Below are 22,500 nucleotides of genomic sequence, written 5' to 3' on the forward strand. Positions count from 1 at the left end.
CCAGAGGCAAGAGAACAAATCCAGCCACCACTAGCTTCTCCCTCCAGAGCTAGCTTTACACACACACACACACACACACACACACCCCAACCCCACCCACCCTCCCCCTCCCCCCAGGCCTGTCCTTTATCCTACGCGCCTGGCATATTCAGATACAGAAGCCCTCATTACAGCTCAATCCAACCTCAGCAAACACACAAACAGATTAGCTGCTTAAGACTCTGCCAATCCTCCTCTGCCTGGCTCGTGCGCCCTGCTATCAGAGCCCTGCACACCCCTCAGATAGCAGCTGGGGGCAGGGCTTAGCGCGGCCCGCCACCGGCTCCCTGCTTCGCCGCTCTTCCAGAAATCCCCCCCGCGCCGCCGCCCCGTGTCACAGCTGCCCCTAATACAATTAAAAGTCATTTGCAGAACGCACCGCTTTAGCGGATCAGGAGGGGGGAGGAGTTTCCTCTCAGCCCCGGCATGGTGGGGCGATGGGGAGCATGGAGTAGCTCAAAAGTTGGACTGAGAAACACACACACACACACAAGCAGATGGAAAAATGCCTGTGGTTTGGAAAGTCAGAAAGGTAGAGTGGAGCGTGAGTATTCCTCAGCGAGCCTTTTGAGAGGCAGAACTGAATTATAATACCTGATGAGGCCATTAACACGGACTCAACAGTCAAAACAATTAAGAGGATGAGGAAGGGATTAAAGACTTTGCCAAACGCGTTCACCAACTGTGCTGAACTCCTGTGCTGAACCTCTTTACTATATCTCTCTCTCAGCCAGGACACAGACTGTATGTTTTTTCCAACTAAGGGAAATTTAGTTGGCTACTTAACTGAACTACTGAGGGGAGCGTTGAATGTAATACCTGCTGTACTATCTATGTATGTGTATAATATCAGGGCCAAATTAACCCCTGAGCCCACTCTCTGTCTTTACCACTGGCTTTCAGGTTTTACGATATAGTTACTGCAGTCTTGTACACTACCCGAAACTCCACAGACGGCAGGGCGTGGTGCAATATCTGAACCCGCAGCACATCCAAACCAGCCTCTTACCCGCATCAGGCCTGAAGCAGCTACCTGAGGCCTTGAAACTCGTCGGATGAAGTGGATCGGGGGAGAAACAAAACAAAAACACCTGCACTGTACGACTTCCCCAGGGTGAGAGAGACTGAGTCAGCACTGCAGAGAAATCCACTCTAACGTTGCTCTGGGTCCCTCCGCACCTGCGCTACCTGACCCTTTACTGGACACCGGTCACAATCCTACCGTCCCCCGGGGGCCAGGTAGGCCCCGACGTGTGCTGTGATCCGCACCGTGCCTGCAGGGATGTGTCCAGGCCACCAGGCGATAGCGGGCTCCCTCATCCCTCCCTCGAAGGTCGTCTCTTTCCCGCAGAGGAAAGGGCCGTTGCTGCCACCTTGGAGAACGCAGAGGTAACAAACACACACGCAGTCAACAACCAATCTGATGAATTTAAGACAAAGAGGCGAGTAGTAAGATCAGATGATCTAGGTAGTGTTTAGTTTAAATAGGTCCTCACTTTGCTTTGGTCCAGACATTAATGCAGCACCATTGTCGGAGGTGAAGAAAACAAATGTGTTCTTATCTATGCCCAGAGTGACCAGCCATGCCAAAATTTGCCCCACACTGTAGTCCAGCTCCATCACAGCATCTCCATACCTACAGGACACAGCACACACACGCAAACACACACACATAGTGCAGCTAAACAATCTTTTTAACCATTAACAATTTCAACATACCCCTGGATGAGTCTACTGATATGTACTTGTGTGTGTGTGTGTGTGTGTGTGTGTGTGTGTGTGTGTGTACGTGTACACATACACGCATGCAAAAACAGTTAAAAGAAGAGAAAATATCAAGGGCAACACCAGACAAATGGAGGTAACCGGAGGTAACCGGAGCAGAGAGATATGAGCTGGCCACTGTGCCTCGAGTCGAGGTGAGGCAAATACCTCTCAGTCCTCGACTACCCCTCTGTCAACACCAACCTCATTTGGCATTCAGAAGGAATGCCAGCTTAGTGAGAGGTCTGAGCACGCCGAGCCCCAGTGAGGAATACGAAACGATCCCAGACGACGGCAGCAACACACATCTCTTCCCCTCAGCTCAGCCAAAACAAAAAAACATAAAATAAATTCCACATTTAATTAAACAACAATTTGCATAAAAATTATAATTAGGAGTTACTTCCTGGGTTCCTCAAGCGCATTTGATTTCATTAGGCACGAACCTGCATGTGCATGATTCAGGCAGGGTCCTGACACACACACGAGAAGTGACGGGGCGCGGATCAGCTTTACGACTGCACCGTGATGGTACTAACGTGCGCCCTGCCGCTGCGGCCCTGCTCATCTCACCGAGTCCCAAATCTTTGGCCTGGGGGAGCGACAGAGAGCCCCCCCTCCCCCCCCAGCAGTTACGCCTGCGATCAAATTTATCTCTCTTCTTCCAGGGGTGTCCTGAGGTGAGCATTTCCTCTAGGCCCTAATAAACAGGACCGCACGGGGACTGCTGTGATATATAATGGCGTGTGATATGTGATGGATATGTAGTGTAGGCTAAAAGGATATAGAGGATATGGGTTTGTGATGGATATGTAGTATAGAGTAATATGATAATGTAGTATAGAGTAGTAGATGCTGGAAATGGAGTGCACAGTAATAAGTGATGGATATGGAGTATAGATTAATAGCTGATGGATATGTAGTATGGAGATGAAGGTAATTTCAGAAGAACATTCATGCACCCTACATTGCTGTTTCTCAACCCAGGCCTCAGGGCCCATGACACGGCTTTCATTTGTCTCTGATCCAGCAGTAGCTGGCAGACTGTGTTCTTAATGGCTTGGTCCAGACATATTAGGAGGTGAAACAGAGGAAAAACAAATACAGTCTGATGGGCCCCATGGGTTGAGGAGCACTGCTTTACTGTGTGGTATATTTCTGTGTTATATTTTATGGTATATTTCTGTGGTAGAGCCCCATTGCTCTGCATGTTTTCCCTGCTATAGCACTTATCTCCATCTTCAGCTATTTAACAAGATGCTGCTCAGCTGCATCGGGAGTGCTAGAACAGGAGAAATCTTTGCACATCTGTGGGGCCTTAGGCTTGAAGTCAAAAGCAGGCCATTCTCAGCAAATGCTGTCTAAGGCCTTTGGCACCTCCACCCCCACGAGTGAGGATGGATCGGAGCTTACCGCCCACGCTGGCTTTTACCCAGGAAGTGCTTGGAAGCGTAGACTGGTGCGTGTGTGGCGTCCGGCGCCCAGTAGAGAAAGAATGGCTGGCGGGCCAGGGTCTGCTGGAAGATGAAGTCCAAACCTTCCTGGAATCAGATGTGAAGGGAGATCAGAGCTGCTATAAGGGATGCAGTGGAGTACACTCCCAAAAGGAGGCAGGCAACCAATCAGAAGAGAGCCTTTAAAACAGCCAGCAATGGGCAGTCAATCACAAGGTAAGAGCCCAAAAGAGTCAGCAGAAGGTGACCAACTAGAAATTGATTATATATACTGCCAGACATGTGGGAAGCTGTGAAACTCACCTGCAAATAGATCTGTGTGAGGTTTGATTCCCCTGTTCTTTCATCAATTTCAAACTCCTCATAATACCTGCCAAACATACAGGTATGTCAAAGATTATGCTTCAGTGAAAGACACCAACTAAAAATACAATAAGTCCTGCACGCCTGTGTAAGGGTTTTTTTTTTGTTTGTCTGTTTGTTTGTGAACAGCAGCCCGCCGAAGAGCGCATAGTTCCAAAGAGTGATTAAGAAGTGGGTTTGGTGAGGCACACGACAGGAGCCTCTGAAGAGCTCACGCTCTGCTAGGAGACTGAGCACAGGCATGCTGCTGGCTCTACAGCACTTATGCTCAGGCTGCTCCAGGTGTCCTGACACACCGTCAACGCTACCTGCCGTCTCTAGGGTGTGTAAGAGTGTGGGTGTGTGTCTCTGTGTGTGTGTGTGTGTGTGTGTGTGTGTGTGAGTGTGTATGTGTGTGTGTGCGCACATTTGTGCGTGTGTGTGTGTGTGTGTGTGCGTCTCTGTGTGTTTGTGTGTGTGTGTGTGTGTCTCTGTGTGTGTGTGTGTCTCTGTATGTTTGTGGTGAGTGCGTGTGTGTGTGTGCACATTTGTGCGCGTGTGTCTCTGTGTGTGTGTGCCTCTGTGTGTTTGTCTCTGTATGTTTGTGGTGAGTGCGTGTGTGTGTGTGTGCACATGTCTGGCCAAGCTCAGGTATGCCACGCTCATTAAACTCTCTGTTAAGCACAAAGTGGCACACTTGCTGGAGTCAATGACCCAAAATGCACATATGGCTGTTTGGAGAAAGCAGACAGCAGAAAATGAGTGACCAAAATGCAGCTGGAAAATTGAGAAAAAAATAAACAGTTGAAGTAGTTGCACTAGAGAAAAAAAACAAAAACACAATGAATTTATTCAGCAGGCAGCCAGTTTAGTGAAGATTCTATTAGGTTATTGTCTCCTGTAAATATTATTAGATGTTCCCACAGCCTTTAGAAGTGTACATGCCTTCCTATCATCTCAGAGTTGTTATACACAGGGATGTTGGGCCTGTAGCTAGTGTTGTAGGGTCCAAAGTGGCAATTGGGAGAGCCGAACCACTGATCAAAGCCACGCTCCAGAGGTAGGTACTGCTCTCGGTGGCCCAGGTGCCTGTGTGGTAGGCAGATGTTAGAAGCTGTTAGCGTCATCAGAGCTGCCATTACACCTTTCCTCTGTAGACCAGAACACAGCAGTAAGAGGGTCTCACCACTTGCCAACGATCTTGCTGACATACCCCCGTTTCTTCAAGATCTCAGGCAACAGGATTTCCTCCTTTGAAATACCTCCCACTATCTCTTGAGGTGTGTAGGCTATGTGGGGGAAAAAAACTCATTCGTTACACATGAGAGAGGTAGAGGAAAACTGGAAGCAGATTAAATGGGATACAGGTGATGGTCTGCTAAAGAAGACTGGAAGTGATGTTAGATCATACCATTCCTGGCATGCGCATTGGTGGTGTAGAATCCATTCCGAATTGGAAGTCTACCAGTGAGCAGTGCAGCTCTGGCTGGAGAATACAGGAATGAGAGACACGTTAGAGGCTTTTAAGCCTTACAAAATCATAACATTCAGAAAATGAGGCAAAGGTATGAAATATGCTACCAATCGGCAAAAAAAAACAACAACAAAAAAAAAACCATTTCGAGCATGAAGGAAATATATTACCACTGAGACTTGCATGTCCTTGCGAAATAAAGTTTGAATATCTAATCAAAGGGGGGAAAAAATTCGATTCTCAAGAGCAGTTCTGAGTTGGGTTAAATTTACAAAATCAGCCTGCATTTGAGCTTTTGAGAAAAAGGCAGGGTAGGAAAAAAAGAAGAAATTGGAGACTGAGGAGCTGGCCCTGATGAGAAAGCCCACTATCTACCATGTGATTAAAATTCTAATTAGAGCAGATTGTCTAATACAGTCTCCACGGCACTAACAGAGAACACCAGGTACACGGCATAAGACTTCCTTCCGGCAGCCTCATCTCACAGATTAACTATTTTGAGATTAACAATCGATTAAGGAGTACAAGATTAAACATTAATTCAAACTGTAAAAATGATAACGGTGTAGTTTATGCATAGCACGTACATTCAAATTGCAAAATGATATGATTACATTCCATTTGCATATTTCAGTAGTGTGAGCAATAACTACATTAGCATAATGAGCCATTTCTTCCTGTTTCTCAGTGCCTGGAGTTCTCATGTAGGAGTGCATGTTATGCTGACCAAAGAGAAGAAATATTTATAAGATGTATTATTCTTCTAAGGTACTTTCAACAGCCTCTATTATCCAGAAGTAATAATGAGAATGCCTGCTTTACAGTGAACCATCCTAAGTCTGTTGTCCTAGTAGAAGTGCAATCCACTTTAACACCACATGAATGTAGAATAAATCTTGAATATTGTTAAGCAGACTAAGACAATTTTATTGACTGCAGGTCTGTACGAGTCCTGAAACAGAAATGCAAAAGGCAACTTGAGAACACACATACAAGGAGAGCAGAGAGGGTTTGCCGTGTAGAAATCTGGGAACAGCATCCCCTGAGATGCCATCATATCCAGGTTTGGGGTTTCCTTGGATGGTTGACCAAATACCCCCAGATCACCCCATCCCATCTAAAATACAACAGCAAATTGGAGACATGTATGTAAACCCAAACAGGAAACGGGATTCCAAAACAAAACACTAGACCAGTGGCAACAACTAAAGAAACTGAACAGTTGGATTTCCATCAGCTGTCAACCACGGGCAATTGAGGAACTGTAATGCATTCGTCCAGTATTATGCTAGACAGTTTTAAAAGACTTACATCATCCATGATCATTATGATTATATTCGGAGCAGAAACATTCTGAGGCTCGACAGTCCGAAGGGCGAACAGAGCCCAGAAAAGCAGAGCTGCAGATCCACTTCGCCAGTTCCCCATTTCAAGTTCCAGCGCTGGAGAGATCACATACCCAACTTTAGGGAAGTGCGGCGAGTCCTATGGATCAAGATTAAAAGGTTTGTAGGCTACTTTATTTTAATTATTAGTCCGCATGTGTAAAACCATTGCACGGTTTACTGGTGGCACATTTTCAGTGCACTGGCTAGTTAGTAAAGATACCCAACCAGAAGGCGAACCTCAGCCTTCGCAAAACGAAACGACGACGACTCGCCGGAGTTTAACCAGCGCGTGACATGTCACGTGACAGCGCGTGGCCGTCGACATCTCAACATGGCGGTGTGCGTGGCCGTTATAGCCAAAGAGGTAAGCGGGACATATGTGTGAAAAACAACGTTGACAACGGAACTTAGAAGTGTTGTAGAAAGCCGCAAATGTAAACGCGTCATTCTGAAACAACACACCTACTTTGAGTTTATCACTGGTGGTTATTTAACGTTAGCTTGTGCTGCTACTCCGTGACGCTAGCTAGCTGGTTAGCGGTTAGCTAGTAGCTGTGGTGCTACTGACGTGAAAGTCTTCATATATATATATATATATATATATATATACTTTTTTTTACCGTTATGTGAAACAAGCAGAGTACATTGCTTTGCGAAAATACCTTTTAATCGTTGGTGTTAGCGTCAGACGAGTTGTTTTGTTTTGCTGCAACGTTACACTGGTCTTCAGCCAGTCAATCAAACTGGCTAGCTAGGGTTCCAGCAGTATATGATCATTACGATCTAGATACCTAGAGTTATAGTCTTTATGGCTTTAGTAGGTAGCTGGCTATATAATATCTGTCTAGCTGTAGTCTGTGTGTGTTTAGTAGGTAGCTGGCTATATAACTATCTAGCGAGCTGTAGAGCTGTAAAGCTGTGTCTTTATTAGGTAGCTATATATGTAGCATTAGCTAGCTAACCTTCCTCCTACAGTATGTACGTACTATACAGTTGAACATAGCTATGTGGAGCTACGGGCGAAAGATAATGAAAAAATGATAGCTAGCTAGCTAGTTAATTGTATTCATTTTATTTTGAGTGAAATAAGTACCTAGCTATATATATGTGTATATATATATATATATATATATATATATATATATATATATATATATATATATATAATATGAATAAAAGGAGCCAACTGCTATTTTATTAGAAACGCTTGCCTTGTACGAAAGCTCATAGACTTTTGAATGTAAATTGGCTGACAGACCATTCTCAACAAGAGCAACTGGGACGTTGACCTTATTTATCGATGAAACTTTAACAGCTCTGTTGTCAATGTCAGTCATTACTGCAGATTTGCGTGTTGTTCAGTTGGATTTTAAGATGTTGACAGACTGTTGATTAATCTAAAGGATGCCTACCAAATGTTGATTAATCTAGAGGATGGTCTATTAAAAGACAAATTTGTGTGTATTGCATGTTCATTAATAATAGGGTTATGAAGGTATGGTAAATTCTCATTTTTTGAGTGAACCATGGTGTTTGTTTATTTTTGTCTTTTTTTTAAACATATTCCTTATCATTAAGAATATGAGGATGGGCATTAATGTAACTGTAAACCCAATTTTGTATAATCGTGTATTGCCTGCTTCTCTTAGAATTACCCTCTGTACATCCGGAGTGTTCCAACGCAGAATGAGCTCAAGTTCCACTATACAGTGCACACTTCCCTGGATGTAGTGGAAGAAAAGGTATCTGCAGTGGGGAAAGCCTTGCCAGACCAGAGAGAGCTCTATCTGGGTCTACTCTACCCAACAGAGGACTACAAAGTGTATCCTTGGCATTAAATGCCCCTCTGTAACAACTACAACTTCTAGATTACTGGATTGCAAATGCATAAAATGTGCAATATGTTGGAGCTAAACATTGATAATAAAAACATAGCAAGTGTAAATGGCCTTAACTGAAATCAGATATGGCTATGTGACAAACTCTAAAGTAAAGTTTGTGATTGTTGTAGACTCATCTAACACGTCACTGAGAGACAATGAGATACGAAGTGTAAGTTCCTTCTCATTTCTGGCCAATATTTTGGACATAATGCAGAGTAGTTCCGAATGATGACACCAGTGCTGCATACAGTGGGGAAAGTGGTACACTAAAGGCTATTCTGTCTCCACAGATGTTCAGAAAATTGCACAGTTCATTTACAGATGTAATGTGTAATCCCTTCTACAACCCTGGTGATACAATTCAGTCAAAGTAAGAACTGCTGGTGTATATTCATGTGTTATGGATCTTTAGCTGAGAGTTTACACATATTTTTAAGCACATTTTCTTCTCTGCTTTCAGGTCTTTTGACAGCATTGTGTCAGCTATGATGGTTCAGTCTTCCTAAAACGCTTCCTTCCTGTTTTGTACATACAGTAACATTATTTTTGCATTTGTGTCCTGGTGTATATGTTTGTATATTGTCAAATAAATGTTTGCAGTTAACAGAAAATACGTCGACATATGCAATACAAGCAAAAGCAAAGGATTTATTTTTCTGTCCATCAAGTTTAATCATCAAGTGATTTAAACAATGAAAATAATATACAAATTTAGACAAACAAACAAAATACTGAAATTCAAAAAGGCACTCTAGCCTCCAACCCACTAGTCAGTTTTAAAGAAGGAACAGTTATAAAAATACAAATAAAATGGAACCAGTTTGTTAGTGTAAATCAAGTCTTATTTCTGATCTGATTTCTAGTTCAATCCTCAGGCTTGAAATCTGACAAAATACGAGGATCTATACCCAAAATATGTACTTAAAATTTTACCATGAAAATTGATGTGCATCAGAGTTCCATTAAAGGCAGGACTGTGGGAACACCAGTTAGCACCCACAAGTGCTTAGGAGACCATAAACAAGGAGGAAAAAAAACAAAACAAAATTTTCTTCTTTCTGTCAATAAGGAACATACCAAGGCTGAGTTCTTCCACTTCCCCTAAAACAAAGTCAATATTACAGAGATGAACAGTAGGCATTTGTAAACATTTTCTACATTTAGCATAATCTTTGACCCCCAATTTTACATTGATTTCACTGACTCTGTAAATTCTAATTAGTTCCAATCCAACAAATCATAACCTAATTACCCAGCATAATTGTTTCATGGGCTAAAGTGGCTTGTGTGCACACGTCACCCAGTGATTTGTATTAGAGCGGATCAGTGAGTCAAGCTGAGGTCAGGTTGTGAATGTACACTGGAGAAGCAAGCAAGTGTGGCCATCTGCGTGTTCAGTATGGGTTGTCGGCGTTGAAACGACACAGCTCTGACCTGCTGAAGCCACGGAACCTGCCCTGGAAGCCGTTGTTAAACCTGGATCCACGGAACCCTCGGCCCCTGAAGCGCCCTCCCCGCAGGAACCCTCTGTCTGTGGTACTGATGCCGGGCATGTTGGTTCTTTTAGGCATTACCTGCAGTCAAGACCAGACAAACTTAACCTAGAAACAGAGAGGTCCTCCAATAAACATGAGCCCAGTATATTTGATCAGAATACTTTAGATGCAGTGACAGTCCTGTGACCTATGAGCTTGGCTTCTACAGGTACACCATGTCAGGTCTGACTCATTTTGCTGGATATTGTTGGGTAGGATTATATGCTGTTCACTGTACATCCAGTGATGTGTTCCATTTTGTGATGAGATAATGAACAACACTAGAAATTTGATCCCTTTTTGTTTATCTTGAGACAAGCATTAAACTAGGAGTTTCAGCATTTCTCAAAGACCTCTCCACGTGCGTACTATTACCTGTTAACCATAAATGGAAAATATTCTGTACAAAGTTTAGGAAGGGAGTTCTTCAATTTTACCAGTTATAACCCAGATCATCAAAAACGTTAATGATACAAAAGTGCTCAACACCACACAGGGATATTTTATTATATATCAAATTCAATAATGTAGATTATAACAAGAAGTAAGGCAATTGCTCATCTCTCACCTTTATGACACGCCCCCTAAACAAGGTCTCATCTAAGGCCATGGCCGTTCTCACTGACTCTCTATCAGAGAACTCGATGTAAGCAAACCTAAGGAAAAGAGTGCAGGAATGCAGATTCATAAATTAACTGCAAATGGCTACTACAAATGTGAGCACAGAAGCACAATCCTGCCCTCACCCTTTTGGATGGCCAGTGAATTTATCACACAGAATGGTGACCCTGTTGACGTGACCGCAGCCGTTAAAGTGGATCTCCAGCTCGTCTGCAGTGGTCCCATAATCCACCTGTTCGGTTCAGAACAGAGCTCGCAGTGTTTAGCTCATCAGTGGAAAAGAGATGCTGGAATAAATGGGGCTGGGAGTACTTTTTTAAATCATATGGTTCAAATCAAGACACTGTGATGCACTACAAAAATCCAGCGTGAGTCACATCAACCCACTTAGAAATGTTTACACCAGAGTGAAAAGAAAGCAATCCTTAGCAAAACAAAAGGCCTTACATTCCCCACGTAGACCGATCTGTTGTCTGCATCTATTCTCTCCTCATGGGTCATGCTGTAGAAGATCCCTGGGAACACAAGGTCGTCACATGCAAACAACCCACTGAAGTCATCGGATCTGTAGCTAGCTTTCACCAGCCAGCGATTGCAGATGATACCCAGAACAGAGCAGACAACCAGATCCTGCTAGTTGGCTTTACCATAAAATCCTATGCGTGTCCTCGAAACAGTAAAAAAATATAAATAAATAAATAAATAAACCACTGAAAAAGATGTACAACTGTCATGATCTTTGAGCGAGTCGCAGACGGCAGGAGCCCTACTGCGGTGCGGGTCTTTGGGCAGCGATGAGGCGTGTGGCCTCAGGTGCGGGCGGGCCCAGGTGCGGGCCACCTGCGGGCCACCTGCGCGGACTCACCTGCTTGCGGGCTGTAGAGAAGGCGGCTCTCGGGCTCGTACTGCACCTCCCTCAGCTTCTCTGCCTCCTGCTCCATCTCTATCACGCGGGCTTTGATCGCCTCCAGCTCCTGCCAACGCAAAGCGTTAGCCCGACTTGTTTAGAATGTGATTTAAACGGTGTGCCTTTCAGGATAACCTAGCTAAGCAAACCGAAAAACAGATGTAATTACGGTCAAAGCAACAGAGTACGAACGAGACTGGACCAACAGCTTTTAATCAATAAGACCCAGTATGTTAGAAGGCCTTATTGATTAAAAGCTGTTAGTACGTTTGAGTTTACCTGACCAAGGTGGGTGCAACTATATTAACAACTCCGGACGAGCCGAGGAACGTAAAGGTAGCTGTGCATTGTGGCGATGAATTGACTTATTTATAGCCGTTACGTATAATAAAACTTTAAGGATAAAAGAAGCCATTCCACACAGCTTCGCCGTAAAGACATCTGCTTATACACAATAAAAACGAGTAAACTAGAACTCACCGGGTCCTCAGTAAACTGATTCTCAGAATTCAGAACTCCCTTAATAGTATAGATTTGTTCCGCCATGTCAGTGAACAAAGAGACAAAACTACATGCCACCTATAGCCTCCCACGTTGGTTTAGTCAAATGTCGATGATTTCTGTGACGTCTAAGATTGTAGGCTACAGGCTTTTTACTTAGTCCTGTACTACATATGCCGCAAAATCGTAAATTAGTTTAAGATGGACGGACTGGCTGGAAGTTAGTGCAGACACTCGTCTCTGAACACATGCAACTACTAAACTCCTTTCTTTACGTCTGACCAAGAAAGTGAGTCTACCTGTCAGTCAAGGGGAAGTGGGGCGTCTTTAATCAGCTGTCACCTGCAAGTCACGTGAATGGTCCTAGATTCTCTAAAACTAAAATATAATCTTTCATGGGATGTACAGAAATGGCGTTGGGTTGTCAATTTCTGGAGTCAAATTGCCTCACTAAGTATTACCTTGCTACATAAATCCAAACTCACTTTATCAGCATTAGGGTTGTTTTTTTTTCTTCTCACAACTGTTTGAGGATCTTATGTATACATTAAGTCACAGATCCAAATGAGATAATGTAGTGGATTAGAGGTTTCTTTAGTTGATCACAAGGACCTTTTTTTTGGTAATACACTCAGAACAACTACTTAACAATTAAAGTGATTCTGTGAGAGGACACCAAAAACCAAACAGGCTTTTCCTCTTCCTCTCATGCCAATCTTCTCATTCTTTTAAAACACATGCAAATGACAACTTCCCTAGTCTGAACTACTATGTCTGAATGTCCCTGAAAAGAAGCTGTCCCCAAAAAATGACACGCCACAAACATCATTTAATATTTCGCTGTCTTTTTTAATTACACAGATACATATCTCAACACAGACAATAACCTGATTTAGAATGTTTACAGCGTCACATATCCAACGAAGCGCACAGTAAGGAAGAGGGAGGGTCGTGAAAGAGGAAGGAGAGCATGCAAGAAAGAAATCAGAAATCAGAATTCAGAAATCAGAATTCTCCTGGCACAGTTCACTTCATCTAGAGACTGATAACAGGACCTTTAAAGAGGAACAGAAAAATTCTTCATCACACCAACCTTTTTCCGACAGAAACAATGTCTTTTCTGTAACAATGTATTGCACAATACAGTAAATAAGGTTCCCTAAAAGCATCAAACCAAGCCTTCGTCTTCGGGTATCTTTACAAAAATCTCTCTACCTTCTTGAGCACTGGGGAGATTGAGCGCCTACTCCAGCCTTGCCAGCAGTAGCGTTCTTACTCCGGTTAGTGTGAGGTTCTTAGAGCACAGCCGAGTGGACTGTGGCTGTCCACCGGCGAGGGGTCCCTGTACAGAGTCAGAAAGGCTTATGCCTGCATGCATGTGGTGTAAACCATTACACCTATACCCCCCCCCCCCCACCATGGATGCCAGAACTCAAGTGAATGAAAAACAACAGGGAAAACAAAACCCTCGTCATACGCAGGATCTGATAGAAATATTTCATTGTAATAAATACATCTAATGCTCAGCTAAATGTAGCATCATTTGAATTTTGTCTGAGTGATGACCAGTCAGTCCCGCAGCTCCTAATAATTTCAGGTTTGCGTTAGTGCGTCCTCGGCATTGGCAGGGATGTCGTTTCTCTCTCTCCTTCTCCCGCAGTGTCATGTGGTCTGGATGTCTCCCAACCTGTCCCCTCACCCCAATAAATCTGCACACGCGAACAGTGCAGCCCACCCCCAGACCCCGCCCGTGCCTAAGACGGTGAAGTTATATACAATGGGCAGTGAAATACTCCGTGAGCGTTCTCTCCTTTCTCGCTCTTTTTTTTTTTGGTTCAGCTTTGGTTGGAGACACACTAAGGTGCCAGTGACATCACGCACGGCCGTCTGTGTACGAACGTGACGAGCTAAGCAGGCATGCAAAATAGCGCAGAGGAAGAAAATGAGAAGTGCATGCTTGTTCTCTGCCATGAGTTGTATCCTCACACTGTTGTATTAAAGCTCTGGAGATTCAAGTAGTTTGTACAGAAAGATCACGGAGAGAAAGCCTCTATCTCTCAAGCACACACTCACGCCGCATCCTCATCCTCTCCATTTCTCTCGTCACGCACTCATTTGCTCGCACAATAATAACTCTCACATCTGAGGCCAACTGTAGACACCTTCACAGAGTTATCTGATGCTTTGGGTTCACAGACACAAGCACTCTCTTTTTTCACAAGCTACAAGTCTCTTGTCTAGCTTGCATGCTTGGTGCTGCCTTGTGCTTTGACCGTGTGGTTATCCCCTCCGCTTTGGTTCACGGGCACGGTGGGACAGCCAAGCTCCCTCCGATTGTAGTTCACACGATGTCCAAAATTCCCACACTGCTCGCTGCGGGATCCCCCAGCGTGCTGAGATGCTTTGGTCTGTGCTTTTGGCTGTTTTGGAAAACTACGGGAAATGTTTAGCTACACTGAACGTTTGGACAAAGACTGAAGTGATATATTACTCCTCGTAAAGTAAAGCACGGCTGTCCTCGGTCTTAAGCTCAACACATGCTGACTTTTAAATTCTCCAAACACCTTCGGTGAGAATATATGAATCATATGCCTGAAGATGAATTTTTACTTTAAAAACACAAACAACAACAAAACCCCCAACAAGCCGAATACACCCAGGCGGAATGTAAATTGCTCTTCTGAAGGCCATGCGGGTTACGGTGTGGGGCTTTGCATGCCTGCTAGCAGCACTGCCTCCCAAGCTCACAAGACTTTCTCTCAGACAGGAGGTAGCTAAGGGGCCAGGAGAAGGGACTCCCATGCAAACCGGACCATCCATGGCGAGAGAGAGAGAGAGAAACACATGCATGGCCGTAGTTAAAGAGTCTCTGCTCGAGAACTGCGTCGTAAAAATGAAAAGATGGGCAAAAACGTCATATTAATTGAGATTATGAAGATAGGTCATTCAAATATGCACTGGGAGAAATGAAAGGAGAAGTCAATTAGGATTAAAAGCGCTAAATAGGACAGCAATACAATAAATAATAAACTTTCAAGTTTGGTCCATGTCAGAGGAACGGTATGTGGACAAGAGCACACATAATGTTTCGCCTAGTTCGAAATTAACAGACCGGAAGCCTCGACTCCAGGAGGCTGGAGTGCTTTTCGCCTTGTTCCAATGACCCTAAAATCCCGAAAGGCTGCGCAACTCCAGGGAAGCTGATGGACTGACTCGCCACTCACTCTCAAGGGCGCTGGGCGTGCGGGGCACCCTCAAGAACAACACGGCATGGAATTTCAGCGGCGTGTAGTTAAACCCGCATGCAGTGCACACTCCATCCTGCATGTACACAGACCAGGTTATGCCACAAGGGGTCCCACCACCTCTGCAGGGAAGGAGCAGCTACTGCATCTGCACATTATAGACAGGGCCAGAGAAAACTAAAACACTCGGACTAACTAGCTTTGTACTGTAGTATAGAGAGAAAAATCATAGGGTAAGCTTGATTCTGGTGTCGGGCTCTTGGACCATTTATAGAGGTTTGGTTTTCTGAGAGTGTGCGTGTGTGTGTGTGTGTGTGTGTGTGTGTGTGTGTGTATGTGTGTGTGTGTGTGTGTTGTGGTTGGACCACAGTGGTGGCATGTGAGCACAGAGGATGGTAATAAGAGTTCAGTTCCAGCCTGCTGAGGGAGCCGGGCCAGGTTTCTGGAGAAGGCTGCTTCTGTCCAAACCAGACAGATCCGAGAGCAGTGGGACATAAATCCCCCTCCTTGGCTGGAAAAGGGCCACTGCCACACCGTTCCAGCCTAACAAGGAGGCTGTGTGCGCGGACGCACACTCGGACTTGCATCAGTTCTCTCTGTGTACGGGGGAGAGTGTGGAGACATTTCGCTACACCAATCGGCAGAGGCATCTAGCAGTAATCTATACGTGCAGTGGTGAGAAAACCACTAACTTTCCCATTCCCCTCTGCCTGTTTACCTACATCTATAGATTACACACTATACAGAGTAAAATACAGGGGGTGGGGGTGTTGGGGAAATGCATGGGTCTAAATGAGTAATTACAATTGCTTTGATTGGGAAAGTAAAGAAATGAGTGAAATCAAATTCTAGACATTATACTTTAAAGGTTTCTGTTATTTGGCAAACACATTTTTGGACCTCTTTTTAAATACTATATACATTCACATTAAGTTACTGTTGTTATTTTAAATATATTTATATGTATATTTATATTATAAGGTACCCTAAGGGTGGTTTCTGAGGTTCCATTCAGTAGCTGAATTCTCTTCTCATATTGCACCTCCGTCCTTTCACTGTCGTAAAACGCGAGCGATATAAAATACTCTACATGAGGATCTTCTTTTCATCAATATTGATACAACAAACTGAACAATAGGTACAGCACAACCTGTCTCCGCTTGGAGCGTCTTTTTTATGTCCCGCGTCAATGTTCCGCCCAAACTAAAAAGACGACAACAGAAAAAAAAAAAAGGCCCCCTTTTTTCTGAGTACACACAAGAGCTGCAGAGGCAGACATTAGAGACAGAGACATTGAGAAACAGAAAGGAATATATCTACACGTTTGATCCCTTCTTAGATATCTGCTCGGAGGCTCTGTCAGGGGGTGGGAGAGTGTTCGCAGCAGGAAGAGGAAAACAGCAATAAAGCGTATGGGGGCAAAGGGGAGGAGAAAGAAGACAGAAGAGGACCAAGTCTACACCGCATCAGTCTGGTCGTCATGCTTTGGAGAACGAGGGAGAATGAAAACGTACAACTCAATGTAAAATATGTCAGCATTCAGAGAGTTTTAGAAAAACGTAAAATTGCTTCAGAGAAAAGGCGCATCCTTATTGTGCCGTCCTTTCCCAGACGGTCTCTTAGTTCTTTTGAGTTTTGTATTTTTTTGGCAGTTCCCATGCCATTCATCTTTTCTTTTGAGGCCAAGCGTGTTTTCTGTTTCTAATTTTTCGTACTTGTCACTGTCTCGTACGGCTCACTCTTCCATGCCTTCTCTCGCCGATCTGTTTATCGTCAGACACGGATCCAGCGCAAGCCGCGTTTTTTTTGTTTTTTTTCGGACTCCGTGGCGATGGTTGGGGTTGGAGCCGATGTTTGTCGGTATTTGAGAAGGCGGTGGCGGACCACAATGAGGGGAGGGAGAGTACCCCCCCCCCCTTGCCTCGCTGGCTCTCCACAGAAACCAGACTCAGGGTTGAAGAGGTGAAGTTGTTTGCGTTTGGTTACAAGACGAGTGTCTCTTAGTAACTTTGGCAGTGTATCAAAAAGGTTTGGATCATGTACGTTTTTTTTCTTTCTTTCTTAAAATTCATTTGGGTTCACGTCAGAACAGAGAGGTGAGTCCGGTGTAGGTTTTTCTTGGCTCGCTAGCAAGGTAGTTATCAGGTCTTTATTATCATCATTATTATTAGCATCATCACTATTTCTTTTGGATTTTTGGAGTATTCGTAGTTAAAGCCAAAAAACAAACCAGTGAAAGAAATCTTTTGTCGTGTGAAGAACTGTGAAACGGAGCACTGCAACCCAGGCATGGGCTTTGAGGGGTGGGGGTGTGGGATCTGCCCTTCACTACAAACCCAAAACAGAGAAGGGGGTCAGAAGCAACTGTCAGGAGGAGTCTTAACTCCTCATGATTCCAGAAAATCCCATCAGTCCCTGTGGAGGTGGGAGTATCTTGGGTATGGGCTGCCTCCATGCACAATGGGTTGAAAGTATTTACAGGGCTTAAACCGCCGAGGCCACACGTTACTAAAGCAGAACCTAAAGTTAAAGGTCACTCTTAGGTCAGTGCCATATTTGTAATAAGACAGGAGTGTGAGGCGGTTATCATGTATCAGTGTTCTCGGGTGTCTCGGTGGCCTTTGGTAAAACAAACCCTTTCTGTGTTGGACGTTTGTTTTGTTTATGAATTAATTGTTTCTCTTTTTTTCATTTTGGAGGTTGCAGAGTTGACAAAACGAGAGCTTCAGGTAGCTGAGAAGTAGTGAGCAGAGGGTCTGTCCGTGCAGAGCTCATGGGGGGGTGGGGGGGTGTGTGTGGGCGCGGAGGTTTCTCAGTTCGTTTTGGGTGGAGGATGCAGCAAAAGCAGCAGCAGTGGGTGGGCGTGGCCTGGGCCTGGCTGAGGGGTCAGCGGTCAGCGGGAGGAGGAGTCCAGCAGTGCGGGCGTGGCTGGGGTGGTGGAGCGCGAGGCGCCGCTGGAGCTGGAGCCCGCGTCCTTCGGGCTGCCCCCGCTGCTGGCGGGCCCAGCCAGGGAGTGGGGTCCCGGGGGAGTGCCTTCCGAGTGCGTGGGGGGTGCGCTGGATGAGGCGGACGAGGCGCTGGAGGTGGAGGAGGGCGTGCCCAGCGGGACGGACCCGCCCCCGGGCAGCCCCTGCAGGCCCTGGCCGCACACGTGGTGATGCTTCTCCCAGTCCTTGTGCTGGCAGAAGGAGCCACAGTAGCGCGCCGTGTTGCAGCCACTGCACGTCTCGCTCGCCTTGCGGCCACAGTTCCAGCAGCTCTGAAACCACACAGAGGAGTGTGTTAGCAGTGTGGCACTGATACAGTAATTACAGCTCTACAGGCACAGGACAGAGTGTGTTAGCAGTGTGCACTCAGACAGTAATGACAGCTCTACAGACAGAGGAGAGAGTGTGTGTCAGAGGTGTGTCACTCATACAGTAACAGGACAGGCACAGGGCAGAGTGTGTTAGCGGTGTGGCACTCAGACAGTAATGACAGCTCTACAGACAGAGGAGAGAGTGTGTGTCAGAGGTGTGTCACTCATACAGTAACAGGACAGGCACAGGGCAGAGTGTGTTAGCGGTGTGGCACTCAGACAGTAATGACAGCTCTACAGACAGAGGAGAGAGTGTGTGTCAGAGGTGTGTCACTCATACAGTAACAGGACAGGCACAGGGCAGAGTGTGTTAGCGGTGTGGCACTCAGACAGTAATGACAGCTCTACAGACAGAGGAGAGAGTGTGTGTCAGAGGTGTGTCACTCATACAGTAACAGGACAGGCACAGGACAGAGTGTGTTAGCGGTGTGGCACTCAGACAGTAATGACAGCTCTACAGGCACAGGACAGAGTGTGTTAGAGGTGTGTCACTCATACAGTAATGACATCTCTGTGGACATGGCAGAGGATGTTAAGATGCACATATCTTATCGCAGTAACACGTCCGATTAAAACCAACAACAAAACAGTAAAACCGATAGCAAGGTTCCTCCCATCTGTGTTTCCCCAACACTGTCACGGGTTCCCCTGCGGCACCGACCCGCCTGACCAAGCAGGAACACAGAAAGTTGGCCACACTGCCCCTGATGGCATGAGCTGCCCTCCAGGTTCAAACCCACAGACAAGTCACAGCGCTGAGGTGGCGGTCCCGCTCAGAACGCAGGAGCCAACTGGTACAGACCCTAGGCACACCAGTACCCAGCTCAACATACTGTTCACAAACTGTCTATGATGAGAAAAGGACTCAAAATGGCTTTGTCTACTTTAGAGTATGAAAATGAGCCATATAAAGGTTTAATGGTCTATAATGTACAGGTGTGCATCGCATGGTTTAATTTAAACAAAACAGCTAAATCTCTGACTGTGGACTTTGGCTGCAGTTTGCCCCTGGCTGCAGCAGTGAGCGGTGGGGGTGTGAGTGTGTGTCACGTGAAGAGGGGAAGTGTGTGACAGTGTGCGTGCTATTCTGAGGGTGGTGTGAAGCGGACGCCGCTCGGGTGGCAGGTGGCTACGTGATAGTGACACAGACCAGAGGGGCCTATTCTGATTGTGTGTGTGTGTGTGTGTGTGTGTGTGTGCGCATGAGAGAGAGAGACTCACCTCGCTGGAGTCCTCCTGCTGGTTGATGACGGACAGCGCATCTTCAGAGGCCTGCCTCTTGGCCTCAGCGAGCGCCCTCTCCATTTTTGAGCGCTCGGCGGAGATCATCTCATGAGCCTTGCGCTCAGCCTCCGACACGGCCTTCTGCAGCTCGGACATAGCCTGCCTCTTCACCTCGTTCACCGCTTCCTCTGAGGGAGAGAGAGAGAGAGAGAGAGAGAGAGAGAGAGAGAGAGAGAGAGGAGGGGACAGAGGGGGAGAGGGGGTAGAGGAAGAGAGAGAAGCAGGGCGTTAGAGGGAAAGATCGAGAGGGAGGGATGTAGGAGGAAGGATAGAGAGAGGGAGGGAGGTAGAGGAGGAAGATTAGCTTGTCTGCTTTCTCCTATACTGTCCATCATGCCTTCCTGAGGAGCTCTAAGCTCTGTTTGTTTTACTGCTTCAGACAGATGTACATCATCCAAGTTTTAAAGCATTTTGTCAGAAAAAAAAATTTAATCTAATAATTCATCCGAAATGAGTCTTGTTACAAGTGTTTCCTATGCTGGCAACAGCAGAAGTCTTCAAAGTTTGCTCACAAACTTGCCTTTTATCCTGATACTCAGTGACTTGGTATTTTTCTCTCTCTGACAAGTGAATGTATGGGGGCTGAGAGTGAGTTTACAGGGAGTGAGTTTACGGAGAGTGAGTTTACTGAGAGTGAGGTTACGGGGAGTGAGTTTTAAAGGCTCCCACAGTGGAGAGGCATAACTCTGATGAGACACAGGACCAGAGGATGAGCTCCATCGTCCTTTGTTCCACAAATGTCACTGTGTGTGAGTGAACATTGTTCGCGTGCATGTGTATGTGTGTGTGTGTGTGTGTGTGTGTGTGTGTGTGTGTGTGTGTGTGTGTGTACATGCACATGTTTTTAGGACAGGCAGGTGTGTCTGAACAGTCTAAAATAGAATCTCAGGACATGTTCATTAAGTCTCAGTACATCAATGCTGCATCATGGCTGGACTAATTGCTCTCCTGGTCTACACCAGGTCCTCGTTAAAACACACACACACGCACGTACATGCGCACACACATGCGCGCACACACGCATACTTATTTTAGCTCCTAGAGAAATTACCTCACGTGGAAGCTGCACCACACTGGATGGTAGTGAAAGAGTTGAGTAACTGTTGGCTTATAAAATGTGTCATGAGTATGTGCTACATAATGAAATAGGTGGGTATTTATGTACACTCACACACTCACACACACACACACACGCACACACACTAAAGTATATTCCTCTAATGCACATAGACATTCATATTCATCTATATAGACATGCAGACCAGATTTTCTGATTTTCTATGTGACTGAGCCCAACCGTATCTGTGCTATCACATCTATAACTGTAGTCAGTTGGTGGGAAGCACCGTGCTCATAAATATCTGTCACACACCAACCCCCCGCCCCCTGCTCCCAGCTCCCAGCTCCCGACCCCAATCCAGAGCCCTCCCTCAGGCTTTTGCTGTGGGTGGGTGGGTGTGTGTGTGTCTGAGTGTGTGTACCCACGCGTGCGTGTGTGTGTGTGTGTGTGTGTGTGTGCACCTCCACCCCAAACTCACTGCTGACTCCCACACACATGCGCACACATAGACACACACCTACATTTTTTTTACCCTGTCTCCCCCTTCATCCTTCATTTCTTACATTTTTTTCTCCACGGTTTTTCCCCCCTCTGTATTCACACAAACCTCGGGACTCTCAATTATCGGACTCAGCGCATGCACCGCTAAGATTAGTTTGCAAATTTAATTAATTTTTATCAAGCAGACTTAGCAGCCGATGTTGGCGCAATTAGAAGGTAATGGAAAACATGATATTAACATTTGAATCCCACAGGGATCTGGCAGGTTTCAGGGGGGTTTTCCCTCTCTATCTCCCCTCAGAACTGCCTGTTCAAAGCGGCTGGGTCACCACCGCTCTGGCAGAGGGAGAGAGAGTGTTCTCCTATTACACGGAACATACAGGGAAATTGGAAATGAATGCAACTGCTTAGTTTGGGGACTATGGCAGATCTCTGGGTTTGCTTTGTGTTCTTCTGTCTGTCACACACACACACACACACACACACACACACACATACACACACACACACACACACATACACAACATGTGCAGATAAAGCATACATCCACATAGACACACTTCAGCAAAAGTATACACACACAAACACACACACGTGTGTGCGCGCAGCCCGGCAGTACGCAGGCAGGATCTGGGTGTTTGTACTCACCCTGTTTGCTGTGGAGCTGTTTTAGAGATGGAGAGAGCTGGATACTGGGGGCACCTGCATGAAAACACAACTGCAATTAAAAGGGCTTTGGATGCAGCACAAATGCAGCACGCGGCCGTGCAGGCAGCAGCAGAGACCCGCTCCACCCGCTCCATCAGCTGGACGTGCACACCGAGCCTCAGCGGCGCCTCCACGCCGGTAACACTCGCCCCTCCAACCCCGGCCGTCGGGGCACGCTGCACTCACCTGCGCCCTGGCACACGTAAAAGGAAGGGATCACCCTAATTGGCTAATGCTGCTAGCGATGGAATGCAGTGACGTCATGCTGGCTAATCCCCTCTCGCCACCATTTTCCAGGAGCCCCCACAGCATGGCGAGGTGTAGCTGTCCTGAGACTTTCTAAACCCCCCCCACCCATCCACTCACTCTCCCTTCCTCTCCATTACTCCACCCAGCCCTCTTACACTCTCACTTCCTCTTTCCACCCCTCTGTCTT

The 22,500-nt window shown here is 45.9% G+C and overlaps 4 protein-coding genes across 12 annotated transcripts in view; 1 reads left to right on the top strand and 3 right to left on the bottom strand.

Moving 5' to 3' along the window:
* galns (galactosamine (N-acetyl)-6-sulfatase) overlaps nt 1-7,344 on the bottom strand; it is an 18,162-nt gene extending 10,818 nt beyond the window's left edge. Inside the window, exons 1-10 of the mRNA XM_027007353.2 lie at nt 7,124-7,344; nt 6,385-6,558; nt 6,067-6,190; nt 5,011-5,085; nt 4,786-4,888; nt 4,545-4,688; nt 3,561-3,627; nt 3,217-3,344; nt 1,536-1,675; nt 1,309-1,412 (exon numbers count right to left, since the gene is read on the bottom strand). Coding sequence (XP_026863154.1) covers nt 1,309-1,412; nt 1,536-1,675; nt 3,217-3,344; nt 3,561-3,627; nt 4,545-4,688; nt 4,786-4,888; nt 5,011-5,085; nt 6,067-6,190; nt 6,385-6,501 — 1,002 coding nt within the window. The 5' untranslated portion in view covers nt 6,502-6,558; nt 7,124-7,344. The remainder of the gene's footprint in view (nt 1-1,308; nt 1,413-1,535; nt 1,676-3,216; nt 3,345-3,560; nt 3,628-4,544; nt 4,689-4,785; nt 4,889-5,010; nt 5,086-6,066; nt 6,191-6,384; nt 6,559-7,123) is intronic.
* trappc2l (trafficking protein particle complex 2-like) lies at nt 6,497-8,955 on the top strand. Its single transcript, XM_027007365.2, has 5 exons — nt 6,497-6,825; nt 8,111-8,283; nt 8,426-8,513; nt 8,635-8,714; nt 8,805-8,955. The coding sequence occupies exons 1-5, from the start codon at nt 6,793-6,795 to the stop codon at nt 8,848-8,850; spliced, it is 420 nt and encodes a 139-aa protein (XP_026863166.1). The 5' UTR covers nt 6,497-6,792; the 3' UTR covers nt 8,851-8,955.
* Nucleotides 8,956-9,250: 295 nt separating this feature from the next.
* pabpn1l (PABPN1 like, cytoplasmic) lies at nt 9,251-11,760 on the bottom strand. Of its 2 annotated transcripts, none has more exons than XM_027007362.2 (6): nt 11,687-11,760; nt 11,366-11,474; nt 10,948-11,015; nt 10,626-10,732; nt 10,448-10,535; nt 9,251-9,918 (listed from the first exon to the last, which is right to left on the bottom strand). In XM_027007362.2, the coding sequence occupies exons 2-6, from the start codon at nt 11,439-11,441 to the stop codon at nt 9,739-9,741; spliced, it is 519 nt and encodes a 172-aa protein (XP_026863163.1). In that variant the 5' UTR covers nt 11,442-11,474; nt 11,687-11,760; the 3' UTR covers nt 9,251-9,738. The 2 variants fall into 2 exon arrangements, with proteins under 2 accessions (XP_026863163.1, XP_026863165.1); XM_027007364.2 differs by having other exon boundaries at nt 11,366-11,546.
* Nucleotides 11,761-12,736: 976 nt separating this feature from the next.
* Nucleotides 12,737-22,500, bottom strand: part of cbfa2t3 (CBFA2/RUNX1 partner transcriptional co-repressor 3) — a 51,452-nt gene continuing 41,688 nt past the window's right edge. For 6 of the 8 annotated variants that reach the window (XM_035520985.1, XM_027007376.2, XM_035520987.1 and 3 more), the window contains exons 10-12: nt 22,005-22,058; nt 19,733-19,923; nt 12,737-18,412 (exon numbers count right to left, since the gene is read on the bottom strand). In XM_035520985.1, coding sequence (XP_035376878.1) covers nt 18,047-18,412; nt 19,733-19,923; nt 22,005-22,058 — 611 coding nt within the window. In that variant the 3' untranslated portion in view covers nt 12,737-18,046. The remainder of the gene's footprint in view (nt 18,413-19,732; nt 19,924-22,004; nt 22,059-22,500) is intronic. The other 2 variants (XM_035520986.1, XM_035520984.1) reach the window with 1 other exon arrangement.

This window comes from Electrophorus electricus, chromosome 21 (genome assembly GCF_013358815.1).
Source record: "Electrophorus electricus isolate fEleEle1 chromosome 21, fEleEle1.pri, whole genome shotgun sequence".
Taxonomy (NCBI): Eukaryota; Metazoa; Chordata; class Actinopteri; order Gymnotiformes; family Gymnotidae; genus Electrophorus; species Electrophorus electricus.